Source organism: Ochotona curzoniae, unplaced genomic scaffold (genome assembly GCF_017591425.1).
Source record: "Ochotona curzoniae isolate NIBS_2020 unplaced genomic scaffold, NIBS_Ocur_1.0 patch87, whole genome shotgun sequence".
In the NCBI taxonomy this organism is placed as follows: domain Eukaryota; kingdom Metazoa; phylum Chordata; class Mammalia; order Lagomorpha; family Ochotonidae; genus Ochotona; species Ochotona curzoniae.
The window spans coordinates 153,247-165,418 of NW_024467069.1; the positions used below are offsets into that span (position 1 = coordinate 153,247).

Consider the following 12,172-nt stretch of genomic DNA (forward strand, 5'->3'; position numbering starts at 1 on the left):
TGGAATCTTATAGAATCTACTTACATCTTTCATATATCACAGTGAATAGTTCATTGAAATTATTTTCTGTTTTTTTTTTTTTAAACAAATTTGGTTTCCTTTTGTTGTATGTGACCATGCTGCTAAAGACAGAATGGATTATTGAAATCTCAGCAAAAAGCATTCAAAATTTTAATTCTGTATGTGTGCATGGGGGAAAGACTTTGGTTCTAGACACTGCTGTTGGTTTTTCTCCCAGCTGTGTGATTATGGGGAAATTACCTAATCTGATTATGTTTCCGAGCTGTAAAATGAGTAATAACTGAGACATTGTTAGGGTTGAGTGAAATTGTGAAAGTGCTTCTCTTATGTTAAAAATATGTTTAAATTTACACTGACAACTATGCTGTTTTCAAAGGCTAGATTAATAACTTAAACACTAGTCATTTAGGGTATATTTGTTACTGAAATGTAAGGATAGTATTATCTGGAATTATTGAATGTTAAAGCTGGCAATGGGGGGGGGATAATTTTAAATTCTGCTGGCTTTTTTGTTTTGTTTTGTTTAAGATTTTTGTCTATTTATTTGAAGGGCTAAAGCCAGGAATTCAAAATTTCATCTGGGTTTTTCAAATGAACGGTGTGATCTGAGTCATTGGGCCGTCCTAGTCTTCCCCAGCCACATTAGCAGGGAGCTGGATGGGCTGGAAAATGGCCAGGACTCAAGCTGCCGCTCTGATAATGGGATGCTGGCATTGTAAGTAGCGGCCTAACTGCTGTGCCATAACTCACCCTGTGGTTTTGTAATGTTTTGAGGGGTTGCATATAAGACTTTCCTAACATTCACTTCATTTGTGATATATTAAGTTGCAAATTTCCAAGCAATTGTTTGAAATCATTCGCTGAGGATTAAAAATACAGAGCTGATTTTTTTTAATAGAACAATTTCTTTATTTACTTGAAAGGCAGAATTATGGAGAGGGAGGAGACTTTCATATTTTGCTTCATTCCCCAAATAGCCATAATGGCTGGGGGTGGTCAGATCCAAGCGAGGAGCCTAGAACCTCTTTTGGGTCTTCCACCTGAGTGCAGGAGCCCAAGCTTTCCCAGACACATTAATTATTAGCAGGGAGCTGAATTCAAGGTAGAAGGTGGAACAGCCACCACTGAAACCAGTGACCACTAGGATTGCTGCTTCCTCAGGTGCCAATTTTATTGGCTGTGCTGCCACAGCACTGGCCCTCAATGCAGATTTTTTTGAAGATTATCTATATATTTAATGTTATTGGAAAGTCAGATATACAGAGAGGAGAGACACAGAGGAAAATCTTCAATCTGCTGGTCAACTCCCAAGTGGCCGCAACAACCAGAGCTGAGCCGATCTGAAGCCAGGAGTTTCTTCTGGGTCTCCTGCGTCGTGGGTGCAGGATCCCAACGCTTTGGGCCATCTTTCACTGCTTTCCCAGGTCACAAACCTAGGTGGGAAGTGAGACCATTGGGACACAATCTGGCTCCCATATGGAATCCTGGCATGTGAAAGGCAAGGACTAGGCTATTGTGCCAGGCCCAGTTTTTTTGTTGTTTTTAAGATTGTCTTTATTTGAAAGGCAGATTTGCAGAGAGGAGAAACAGAGATCAGTCTTCCATTTGCCTGATCACTCCCCAGAAGGCCAAAATGGCAAGAGTTGAGCTGAGCCAAAAATGGGAGCTGTTAAGATTCTTTTTCCAAATCTTCCTTGTGATTGCAGTCCCAGGACCTTGGGCCATCTTCACTCCCATCTCAGGCTATAAGCTGAGACCTGGATCGCAAGTGGACCAGCCAATACAGGAACCTGCACTAGCCTGTTTTTTTCATTTTGGCCAGAAACTCCAGGAATCTAAAGACTAGCAATTATTTTATAGTTTGGCTAGACCATGAATATAAGTTAGGTACTACTGCAAAAATTGAGTTCTACAAACAGTGCAGTTATTTCCAGCATGCCCAGAATGTTGTCTGCCATAGTGTTGACTCCTGATAGCTATTTTTCTATTGTGTTAGAACTTTTACCAGAGGAACAACAGCAAACAGGCGAACAGTTAAGTGTCATTTAAGGTCGCCGTGAACTTGTCATTTGTTGGAGATTACAAGTAAAAATTTAAATAGGATACAATGTATGGAGGATAGGAGGCTCATACAGTGCTGCTAATTTATTACCAGGGTGACTTGGTTTGGGGAGATGAAAAATTAGCAGTAGTAATTCAAGATGAGTGCTTGGTTTTCAGGCAGCTAATACAGTTCTTCTTGTCTTCAAAGTACAAAAAATGATGTAATATGGGGTTAAATTATTTTTAGAATCAAAGTTCAAGTCATAGCCGAAGTCCTTTTCTGTGAAACAGCAAATACAATTTTTATTCAAAATCTTTAATTTCTCCTCTCTTTAAGTCATCCTTATGGCTTTATATCATAGAGTAACAAGATGCCAATGATACACCAGGGTGTATGTTTGCATAAATTTAAGAGGTTTTTAAGTAATTAAATAATTCATGCCATTCAATATTATGTAAAATTGAGAATTGAATGTTAAGACCACTGGCTTGGTATTTAAAAGGTAATCATCAGGGAAGAATATTTAGCACCACATCTTACAGTTCATGTCCCAAATACTGTAGTTCCCTTCCAGCTTTGTATTACTCTGCACCCTGGAAAGCAGAAAATATTGGCCCAAGTGCTTGGGTGCCTACCACCCTGGTGGAGTTTGGGGCTGCAGTTTATCCTGGTCCAGCACCGGACTCTTGTAGCATTTGGGAAGTGAATCACTAGGTAGAATATAGATTTTCATTAAATAAATAAATACATTTTTCTTCTCTCTCTGCCATTCAAATAAGATGGAAGTATTTTTTTTAAAGATTTATCTTTTTATTTGAAAGACAAATTTTACTGAGGTTAAACAGCAAAAGACCTTCCATTTGCTGCTTTACTCCCCAAAAGGCCAAAATAGCCAGAGTTGAACTTATCCAAAACTGGAAACCAAGAGCTTTCCTTCAAGCCTGCCATATGGGTAGTAGAGGGTCCCAAGAACTTGAGCCAACAGAGAGCTGGATCTGAAATGGAGTATCCAGGACATGACCAATGTCCATCTGGAATGCCAACTCCACAAGTTGAAGAATTAGCTTGCTGCACCACTGTACCAAACTCAGAACATAAATATTTTTAAATATCTTAAAAGATTGTTTATAGAGGCAGATATCAGGCTACAGATGAGTCACAAAAATAACAAGTTAAGAAAAAGACTTAAATGATCAGATTTTCTTCCCACAATGCCCTCTTAATACATTTATTTGAAACCCAGAGTTGCAGAAAGAGAAGATAGAGAGCTTCTACCCTAACCCCCTGGTTCATTCCCCAGATGGCCACAATGGCTAGGGCTGGGCCAGGCCAATCCCAGGAAACAGGAGCTTCTTTCACAGCTCCCACAAAAGTAGCAGTGACCAATCTCTCGGTGCTGGGAAACGAGAACACAAACCAGCACCCATATAATATACCAGTGTTTTAGTCAGTGAGTTTATGTATTAAGCTACAATGCTAGTCCAAATCTGGTTTTTTTTAAATGTTATTTTATTTATTTGAAAGGCATTGTTATAAAGAGGGGAGAGAAACAGAGACTTTCCATTCACTAATTTAATTCCCAAATAGTTGCAGTGGCTGAGACTTAGCCAGGCCAAAGTCAGGGTCTTCCCCATGAGTGGGTGACAACGTCATAGCTGCATAGGCGTCTTCCACTGCTTTCCCAGATGCATTAGTAGAGAGCTGTGTCATAGTGTGGTAGCCAGCACAGGAACCAGCAGTGCTCCCAGGATGCCAGTGTCACAAGTAGCAACTTAATCTGCTGGGCTACAATGCTCACCCCGAAGAATCAGTTATTAATATCCTTTTTCTACCAGGAAACGAGTGGTTATTTTGTCAGGATCTTGGAATCACAGTTTGTTAATTTAACCCGTTAAACAAATAAATGTTGAACAAGCAAATTTTGTGTCTCTCCAGGTGCAAGTTGTTGATGTCCTACAATAAGCAACTGGTGTTATTAGCTACCTATTTGCAAAGTATTAGAAATGCTACTCTTTATTGATTGGTTGGTTGGTTGATTTTTATTTGAAAGACAAAGTTGCAAAGAAAAATGAGAGAGAAAGTCTTGCATCCATTGATTCACTCTCCAAATGTCCATAACAGCCAGAGCTGAGCCATTTAGAAGCCTGGAATCTTCAAGTCTCCCATTTGAATGCAAGATCCCAAGAGCTTGAACTGTCCTCTACTCTCCTGAGCCAAAAGCAGGGAGCTAGATTGAAAGTGGGGTATCCCATATGGGATGCTGATGCTGCAAGGGGAAACTTACCACCAGCGATGCCATGGCATCAACCCCAGCAGTGCTACTTTAAAAATAATTTATAACTTCCTGTGTTTGTAATGGGAATCTGGATGGATACATACAGAATTAAAATGAGAATGGTTTTAGAATTGTAGCTTTCAGAGCTGTCAAAGTTCTAATTGCTTTCCTTCAGAAATTTCTTTCTGAAGTTTGTTGTAGTCTAGGCTGTTGTCTAGTGTTTACCAGGTGGGTAAAGGTTTTATATTTCAGAAGGCACATGTATAATAATGTTGACCATTGTGCATATATGTTAGGGTCATTCACTAAATGTGAGGATCATGTCATAATATTATATCAAAAGACTTCCAAAACTAGAAAGTATGTCTTGTAGAGGTAGTAAGATGAGATGGAAATCTTAAAAGTTTTTGAAGCAGAGGAGTAAAATATTGCTTTATTTAAGGGTTCTTTTTGGTGTCCTGTAGCCACCTCTCAGCTAAATATTTGTATACAGCATATAGAGTTTCCCTGATTTAGGTCATTTCTGCTCTGTGTTTTCTAAAATCTGCCAATCTTTTTTTTTTTTTTAAATAGATGGTGGTAGACAGTACTACTTTGTTCTTTCCAGGTACTCTTTGGCTCCTGCAGCTGATGTCAAATGTAGGAGCAACCAGAAATGTTTAAGAGAAAAAGAATATGTCAGAGTCCAGCAGGGACCGGGAGATAGTGCAAAACTATGTGACTGCATGATTCAGATCTGGAAGGACACAGCTGGTTGTTTTTGCGTGTGTGTGTGTGTGTGTATGTATTGGCCATATTAAAGGGACAATATTGCCAGTAGTGTAATTTTAGTCGCCTGAATGTGTTAATGCTTTCCTGAAAAGAATAAAACCTATGGCAGTGAAGTTACTAGTCACATGAATTTGAGTAGAATTGAATTTGTCATTTAAATCAGTACAATGAATTAGTGCTATTAGTTTCAAAGTCATATTTTAAGGGAGCTTGCCTTATGGCACTGCATTTGTTGGAATCCTGACTGCTCTTCTTTTAATCCAGCTGTCTGTTAATGGCCTGGAAAAGGCTCAAATATTTGAACTCTTGTACCCATGTAAGAGACCAGACTAGACTTCTGGCTTAACCTAGCCGCACCCTGTGTGTAACCATCTAGGGAGTGAACCAGCTAATGGAAGATCACTTCTTTCTCTGTCCCTCTGTGACTCTTAGTTAAATTTTAAAAAGAAAAATCATAATGGGTATTATGGACACTCACTTGTATTTATCTCTTGTCAGTAAAACATTCAGCTGTATTCTTTGGCACCACCTTAACCTGATGCTTTTAGTTTGTATTGCTTCTAATAAAAAAGAAAGCCCTTAAAAAGCCAGTTAGAACAAAGCCATACTTAAAAACTTAGACAATATGATAGTTTCAAAATCTTACCTGAAACTATTGTGAAGTAGTTGCTAATGAAGTACAGGTTATGAATTTGTACTTTTGCATACATTTAAATGAAGAAACTTTCTTCAAGCCTTAGAACACATAGGAAGAAAAGTTGGTGGTATTGTTAGGAGAGCATAACATGGTCCTTTTCTTTTAATCTGTAATTCTAGGACGACATAGACAGCCTAAATCCAGTTCTCAGGGACAACCCGCAGCTTCACGAGGAAGTGAAAGTCTGGGTAAAGGAACAAAAGGTTCAGGAGATTTTTATGCAAGGTAACTATTTTGAAGTTAATGCATTAATTTTTTGAACTAGCCAACTTACCCCTTTGTCTTGTATTGTTCAAGTTTACATAATGTAAGTAGAAAACCAATCTAATATTTTGAATTACATTCAGTCCAGAGAAAATATTAACAGAATCATAATTATTTCCCTAAAAATTGATGAATTCACTGGTGTATTAACTAATTCAAAGTAAACATCTGCAATAAAATTTCAGCCAGGTGTTTCCTTAATTGGAAACTTTCCATAAGACAATATTTGAGGTGTGTCTTTCCTAGAGAAGGAAGCATTGTTTGCCTTAAAGTGTTGCCCAAAGCCACAACTAATTTTCTATGAAAAGTGCTGTCTGTATCTGATAGAAGTGGACTGCTTTCGTCCATGTTTCTCAGCAATTACCTCAATACTAATCTTAGTTATTTCCTTTGTTTAATAAGTTACAGGTTTGTTTACAACACATGACCTTCAAACCAGTGAGGTTTTATAATTAATGATTACTTTTTATATTTATATCAGTGAAATCATATTTGAAAGATAAAAGCTTTTTTGTGAATTGCTTGTAATTTTGAGATAATGTGCTATGAACTTTTATGTTGAATGTTAAGAATGGCATTTTGTGCTGAAATTTCCAAATTTACTTCAGCCCTGAACTTTTGTGCCTTTAAACATTAATGAAGATAATCTCATAGCTGTGGCTGTTTTGCTTTACAGCAACAGATAATCTACATGATAAATTCTTCTTATACTAATTACTATTTAAACTGTATTGTGGGGAGTTTGGAGCGTACACAAAAATAGTGTTAGTAATTTCTATATAACTGTCTCCTCAGCAGATTCTGCTCTCTCATCCATGTTTTCTCTATATCCATTGAATTTCAGATCACATTATTATTTAATTTTTCAGAAATTTGTGTTTATTCATGTACTTTAAAGGCAGAGAAACAGAGTGCCCCATTCCCTGGTTTACTCCCCATAATGCTTACAGTAGCCAGGTCTACTACCCCTTTCCCAAGGTGTACATTGACAGGAGACTTAAGTCTTGAATGAAGCTAGACCCAAGGCAGTGGGCATCCTAACTTTAATATCAACTGTCAGGTCAAATGCTCACCGCTGTCCTTTGTTAAACAAGACTCCCTACTTGTTATGCTGGAAAAAATAATTGTACTTCAATATTAAGTATGATATATGTAGTCAGGTTCATGTTCTCATTTCTGTCGAGTCATATTTGATTTTATTTAATATTTTAAAATTAGGAAAAGCAGAAAAATCCCACAAATTGTGATTGCTATGTCCCCTACTTTACTTTTTTACCCCTTCCCTTGCAATTTATTTGAGAAACCACACTAATTTCTTTGAAACAAGTGCTTTTTGTTCTTCAGTATATCCTTAGGAGAGATAAGATTAAGGCATTAATATTGACAGTTCTATTAATTTTACACAGAATTGTGTGAGGCAGACTCCAAATGCTGCTGTTAGGTAGGACAAGCCAGTGTTTGTTAGTAATAATAGTTTGTTGATGGGAGTCGAAAGCTGGTCATATTTAAAGTTATTCTGTATTATTAAGCATTTTCTATTTTTAAAAAAAACGGTCATAGAGAAGAAATAAATTTATACAATACATTTTAGCTTACAAACAGTGTTTTCCTATTATCTCCCTTAAATTATGCTTGGCAGACATCTTTATTTTTCTGTAGATGAATACATTCATGGGTCGTATGGAATATTTTCTACAGAAATGTAAATTTATGGTTTTAGGCTGATGTTTTAAAGCTACTAAATAGATAAGCGATTAATTAAACCATTAGTTCGTATATTGAGTCACTTACACTATAGAAAAATACATCAGCCTACGAATCAGAAAAATAAATTTAGTCATAAATGTTTTGCTTAAATATTTACTTAATCTGTTGACTTCTCTTAACTGTTATAAAAGGGATATCAATATCTAAGAATTGGAAAGGGATAAAGAGATATTTAGAAGTTTGAAAACAATGTAAATAGTTTGTATATACACTGCTTCTGTTTGTGTGTGGTAGCTTCCCCTCAACAGTAAGTTCAAAGTACTTGATAGAATTTTTTGGTGCTTTTGAACTGGAAATTTCATCTCCATTACTGTCTCCTCTTGTGAAATGACCTTTGTTCTAATAGGAATATCTGAACATAACATGTAGATCCTACAACATTTAATCCTCCCTTGTGTTTGAGAAAAAATAGTTGAACCCCAAGTGCACTTTATTTTTTCTTAGGAAAACAGTAAGTGCTAAATTTAAATATTTCACCTAACAATCTCTTCATGTTTTAAGACTATCAACAACATTTGCTTAGGTATTACTGCCAAATCCAAATTTTGTGGGAGACTGTGATAAAAGTTTTGAAACTGGGAAACTCCGACATCAAAGTCTAAATTATTTTTGTATTTCAGCCATGTTGTCATCCATCCCAATTTTATTAAGTAGCTTTGTAATCGTAATATACTGTTAAGCACGGTATCTTTATATTTTATATTCTGCTTATTTCATGAACTTAGAAACTTTTTGCCTACTTGTTTTATTTTCATTGAGTCAGGAATAGTTTGTACATATCATAGTTTGAGAATTATCTATTTTAAATGACTTTACCTTTTGGTTTCTTTATTTTCAAATCTAATCTTTGGATATATTATACATCTATCACATTTCACAGATTTCTCCTAAAAGGTAGTTCCTAAATATCTTCATTTAAAGATATCTGTTTTTTGTGTATTTTTTAAAGGTCCTTACTCCTTAAATGGATATAGAGTGAGAGTATATAGACAAGACTCTGCCACCCAGTGGTTTACTGGTATAATTACTCATCATGATCTCTTCACCCGCACCATGATCGTTATGAATGATCAGGTAAACACTAACTGGTATTTCTGAAATGAGATTTTTACAGTATATGTAGTCTGTGCCAACAGTTTGGCACTAAATAATTTTCATCTCTTAGGTTTTTACACTATACTAATATGAATAATAAATTTAAATTCACCGATGTCACATAGCTCTAAGTCACTTCAAATGAAAGGGATACTGACACCAGATTTATTTCAACTCATGCAAGATCAGTCCTTGAAATAAGCGTCAAAATCTTTTCTTGATTAGTCTTCATTTTAACTGAGATTACCTGATTTTTTTTTTTGTTTACTTGAAATCTTTTTCTGTCCATTTAAAAAAAAATAGCAAATTTCTTTTCACCTTTAATATACATTATATGTAACAGAACTTCTTTATAAACGATTCAAATACTTTGGTTAGAATTTAGTTAAAACACTAAGCAAATGGTACTAGGTAGCCAAACTTTCCACATTTCAGAAAAAGATCATTTGAAGAACGAGGTACAGATAGAGAAAGGGAAAGACAGAGGGAGAGAACGAGTGAGATCTTCCATCCACTGGTTCACTCCCTAGGTGACCACACTGGTCAGGACTAGACCAGCCTAAAGCAAGAAATTTCTTCTAGGTCTCTGTCAGGGGTACAAGGGTTCATGCACCTAGTGATCTTCCTCTGTTTTTTCTTGCCCATCAGCGGAGACCTGGATTAGAAGTAGAACAGCCAGGACCTGACCAGTGCCCATATGGGATGCTGACATTGTTGGCTGTGTCTTTACTCACAATGCCACAGCCCTGGATCCACCCATTCACCTCATTTTTTTTTTTTAAGATTCCCCCCCCCCATTTGAAATGCAGATTACAGAGGAGAAGGTGGAGAGACAGAAAAATCTTCCATGTGCTGATTCATTCCCCACAATGGCCACAATAGCCAGAGCAGAGCCAATCCAAAGGCAGGAGTTTCTTTTGGGTCTCCCATGTGAGCGCAGGGTCCCAAGGCTTTGGGTCATCCTCAGCTGCTTTCCCAGGCCTTGATCAGGGAACTAGATGGGAAGTTGAGCAGTGGAAACAGGAACCTGCACCCTTAGGGGATCATGGCAAATGCAAGGTAAGGATTTAGCCACTAGATATCCACACTGGGCTCCATCATTTACACTTAAGACGTACAAAATTGCTTTCAGTTGTACAAATAATTCTTTGGACCTGGCGAATAACTTAGTATCTAAAGTCCTTGCCTTGCATTCACCAGGGTCTCATATGGGCGCTGGTTTGTGTCCCATCCATTTTCCTGCTTTCCATCCAGCTTCCTGCCTGTAGACTAGGAAAGCAGTTAGGGACAGCATAAAGCCTTGGGACCATACACCCACCCGCATGGGAGACCAGGAGGAGACTTCTGGCTCCCAGTTTTAAATCAGCTCAGCTTTGGCTGTTGTGGTCACTTGGTGAGTGAATCAGCAGGTAGAAGATCTTCCTGTCTGTCTCTTCTTCTCTCTGTTTATCTGACCTTCCAATAAAAGTAATAAAATTTTTTTAAAAAGTTCTTTAACTTTGTTTTGAAATTACTTATTAGCATGTTTTAAAATCCTTTTCTCTATCCAAGTGTTTCTTCATTTTTTATCAGCTATTTTTAAAAATTACTGAATTCAATAGAGACATATGGAACTCTACATTTTCTGGTTAACCTCCTAAAGTGCATATAGTGGTAAACCTGCACTGTGAACTGATAACTCGGCCTGAGATCTCTGATGTAGATGGCAGTGTTTGCATTGGTGGGAGACTGCATTTAGGGAGCTATAGCTAGAAGACCTGAATGTTTTAGTAGACCAAATACTTGCCCCTACTTTGTATTTTTGGTTTTTTTTGTGTGTGTGTGGGTTTTTTTTTAAAGATTTATTTATTTTTATTGGAAAGTCATATTTACAGAGAGGAGAGACAGAGAAAAAGATCTGCTCGCTGATGCACTCCCCAAGTAGTTGCAGCGGCCGGAGCTAAGTTGGAGCCGAGTTTGTCCAAAACCAGGAGCTTTCTCCAGGTCTCCCATGTGGATGCAGGGTTCCAGTGCTTTTGGCCATCCCTAATGCTTTCCCAGGCCACATGCAGAGCTGGAAGGGAAGTAAAGCACTGGGGATACGAACCAGTGCCCATATAGGATCCTTGTGTATGCAAGGTGAGGACTTTAGGCACTAAGTTTTTTAAATTCATTTTAAAACTTTGATATCTATATCCTCTTTGTTATTCTCACCATTAAGTGTATACTCTCAATTAACTCTTACCCTTATTTTTTTTTAAGCATACTTAAAATGTATTTGCTTTTAAATTTTTGATAAGTAGTTGAGGAAATGTCACAGAATTGAAGAAGTAACTTTGACAGCAAGTTTTTGATAGTGTGGTTGAAATACCCATGTCCTCCATGTAACTGGGTTTGATTTCTGGGATTTGCTCCCAGCTGCAGCTTCTTGCCAGTGGCAACCCTGGGAGGAACAATAATTGGGTTTTGCCACACATACAGGAGTTTCTGGGTCCTAGCTGTAGCCCCAGCAACTTTGGGCGTTTAGGGAGTGAGCCAGTAGATAGGAGCTCTCTTTGTGCCAAATTAATGAATGAATTTGCCTTAAAAATAGCTTAGTATTGATTGAAATGATTATTGTAAGTATGATAGTATCTTACAAATTAAGGATCCTGAACTGTTTTCTAATAGTTTATACCAAGTTGAAAATAATTGCACCAAATACCACTTTGGTTAGCTAACTGGTTTACTTTTTGTTTTTGTCATGATTCTAGGTACTAGAACCACAGAATGTCGATCCTTCTATGGTTCAAATGACCTTTCTAGATGATGTTGTTCACTCTTTATTAAAAGGTGAAAATATTGGTATTACATCACGACGTAGATCTCGTGCCAATCAAAATATCAACACTGTTCACGTATGTATGTTATTAACCAATTGATTTTTATTAAATACTTTTCTTTAGGTTACACAGATTCAGGTAGTAAACAGTCGTTGTTAATGTTCATTTTTAGGGTCATTATACACGTGCCCAAGCAAATAGTCCCAGACCAGCAATGAACCCCCAAACTGCTGTACCAAAACAGAATACACACCAGCAACAGCAACAAAGGAATATCCGTCCAAATAAGAGAAAGGGCTCGGATAGCAGTATACCAGATGAAGAGAAGATGAAGGAGGAAAAATATGATTGTATATCACGAGGAGGTAGGACCCACTTTTTCCCTTAGTGAAGACAAACGAAATACATTTTAAAGCTACCTACTTAGTATTCATTAT

At 37.2% G+C, this 12,172-nt stretch overlaps 1 protein-coding gene across 7 annotated transcripts in view; it reads left to right on the forward strand.

Annotated features, from left to right (window-relative positions):
• Positions 1-12,172, forward strand: part of LOC121168279 (probable JmjC domain-containing histone demethylation protein 2C) — a 197,078-nt gene that overhangs the window by 153,187 nt on the left and 31,719 nt on the right. For 4 of the 7 annotated variants that reach the window (XM_040998214.1, XM_040998209.1, XM_040998210.1 and 1 more), the window contains 4 exons: positions 5,928-6,033; positions 8,789-8,913; positions 11,667-11,810; positions 11,908-12,100. In XM_040998214.1, coding sequence (XP_040854148.1) covers positions 6,027-6,033; positions 8,789-8,913; positions 11,667-11,810; positions 11,908-12,100 — 469 coding nt within the window. In that variant the 5' untranslated portion in view covers positions 5,928-6,026. Of the gene's footprint in view, positions 1-5,927; positions 6,034-8,788; positions 8,914-11,666; positions 11,815-11,907; positions 12,101-12,172 lie in introns of those variants that run through there. The other 3 variants (XM_040998213.1, XM_040998212.1, XM_040998215.1) reach the window with 2 other exon arrangements.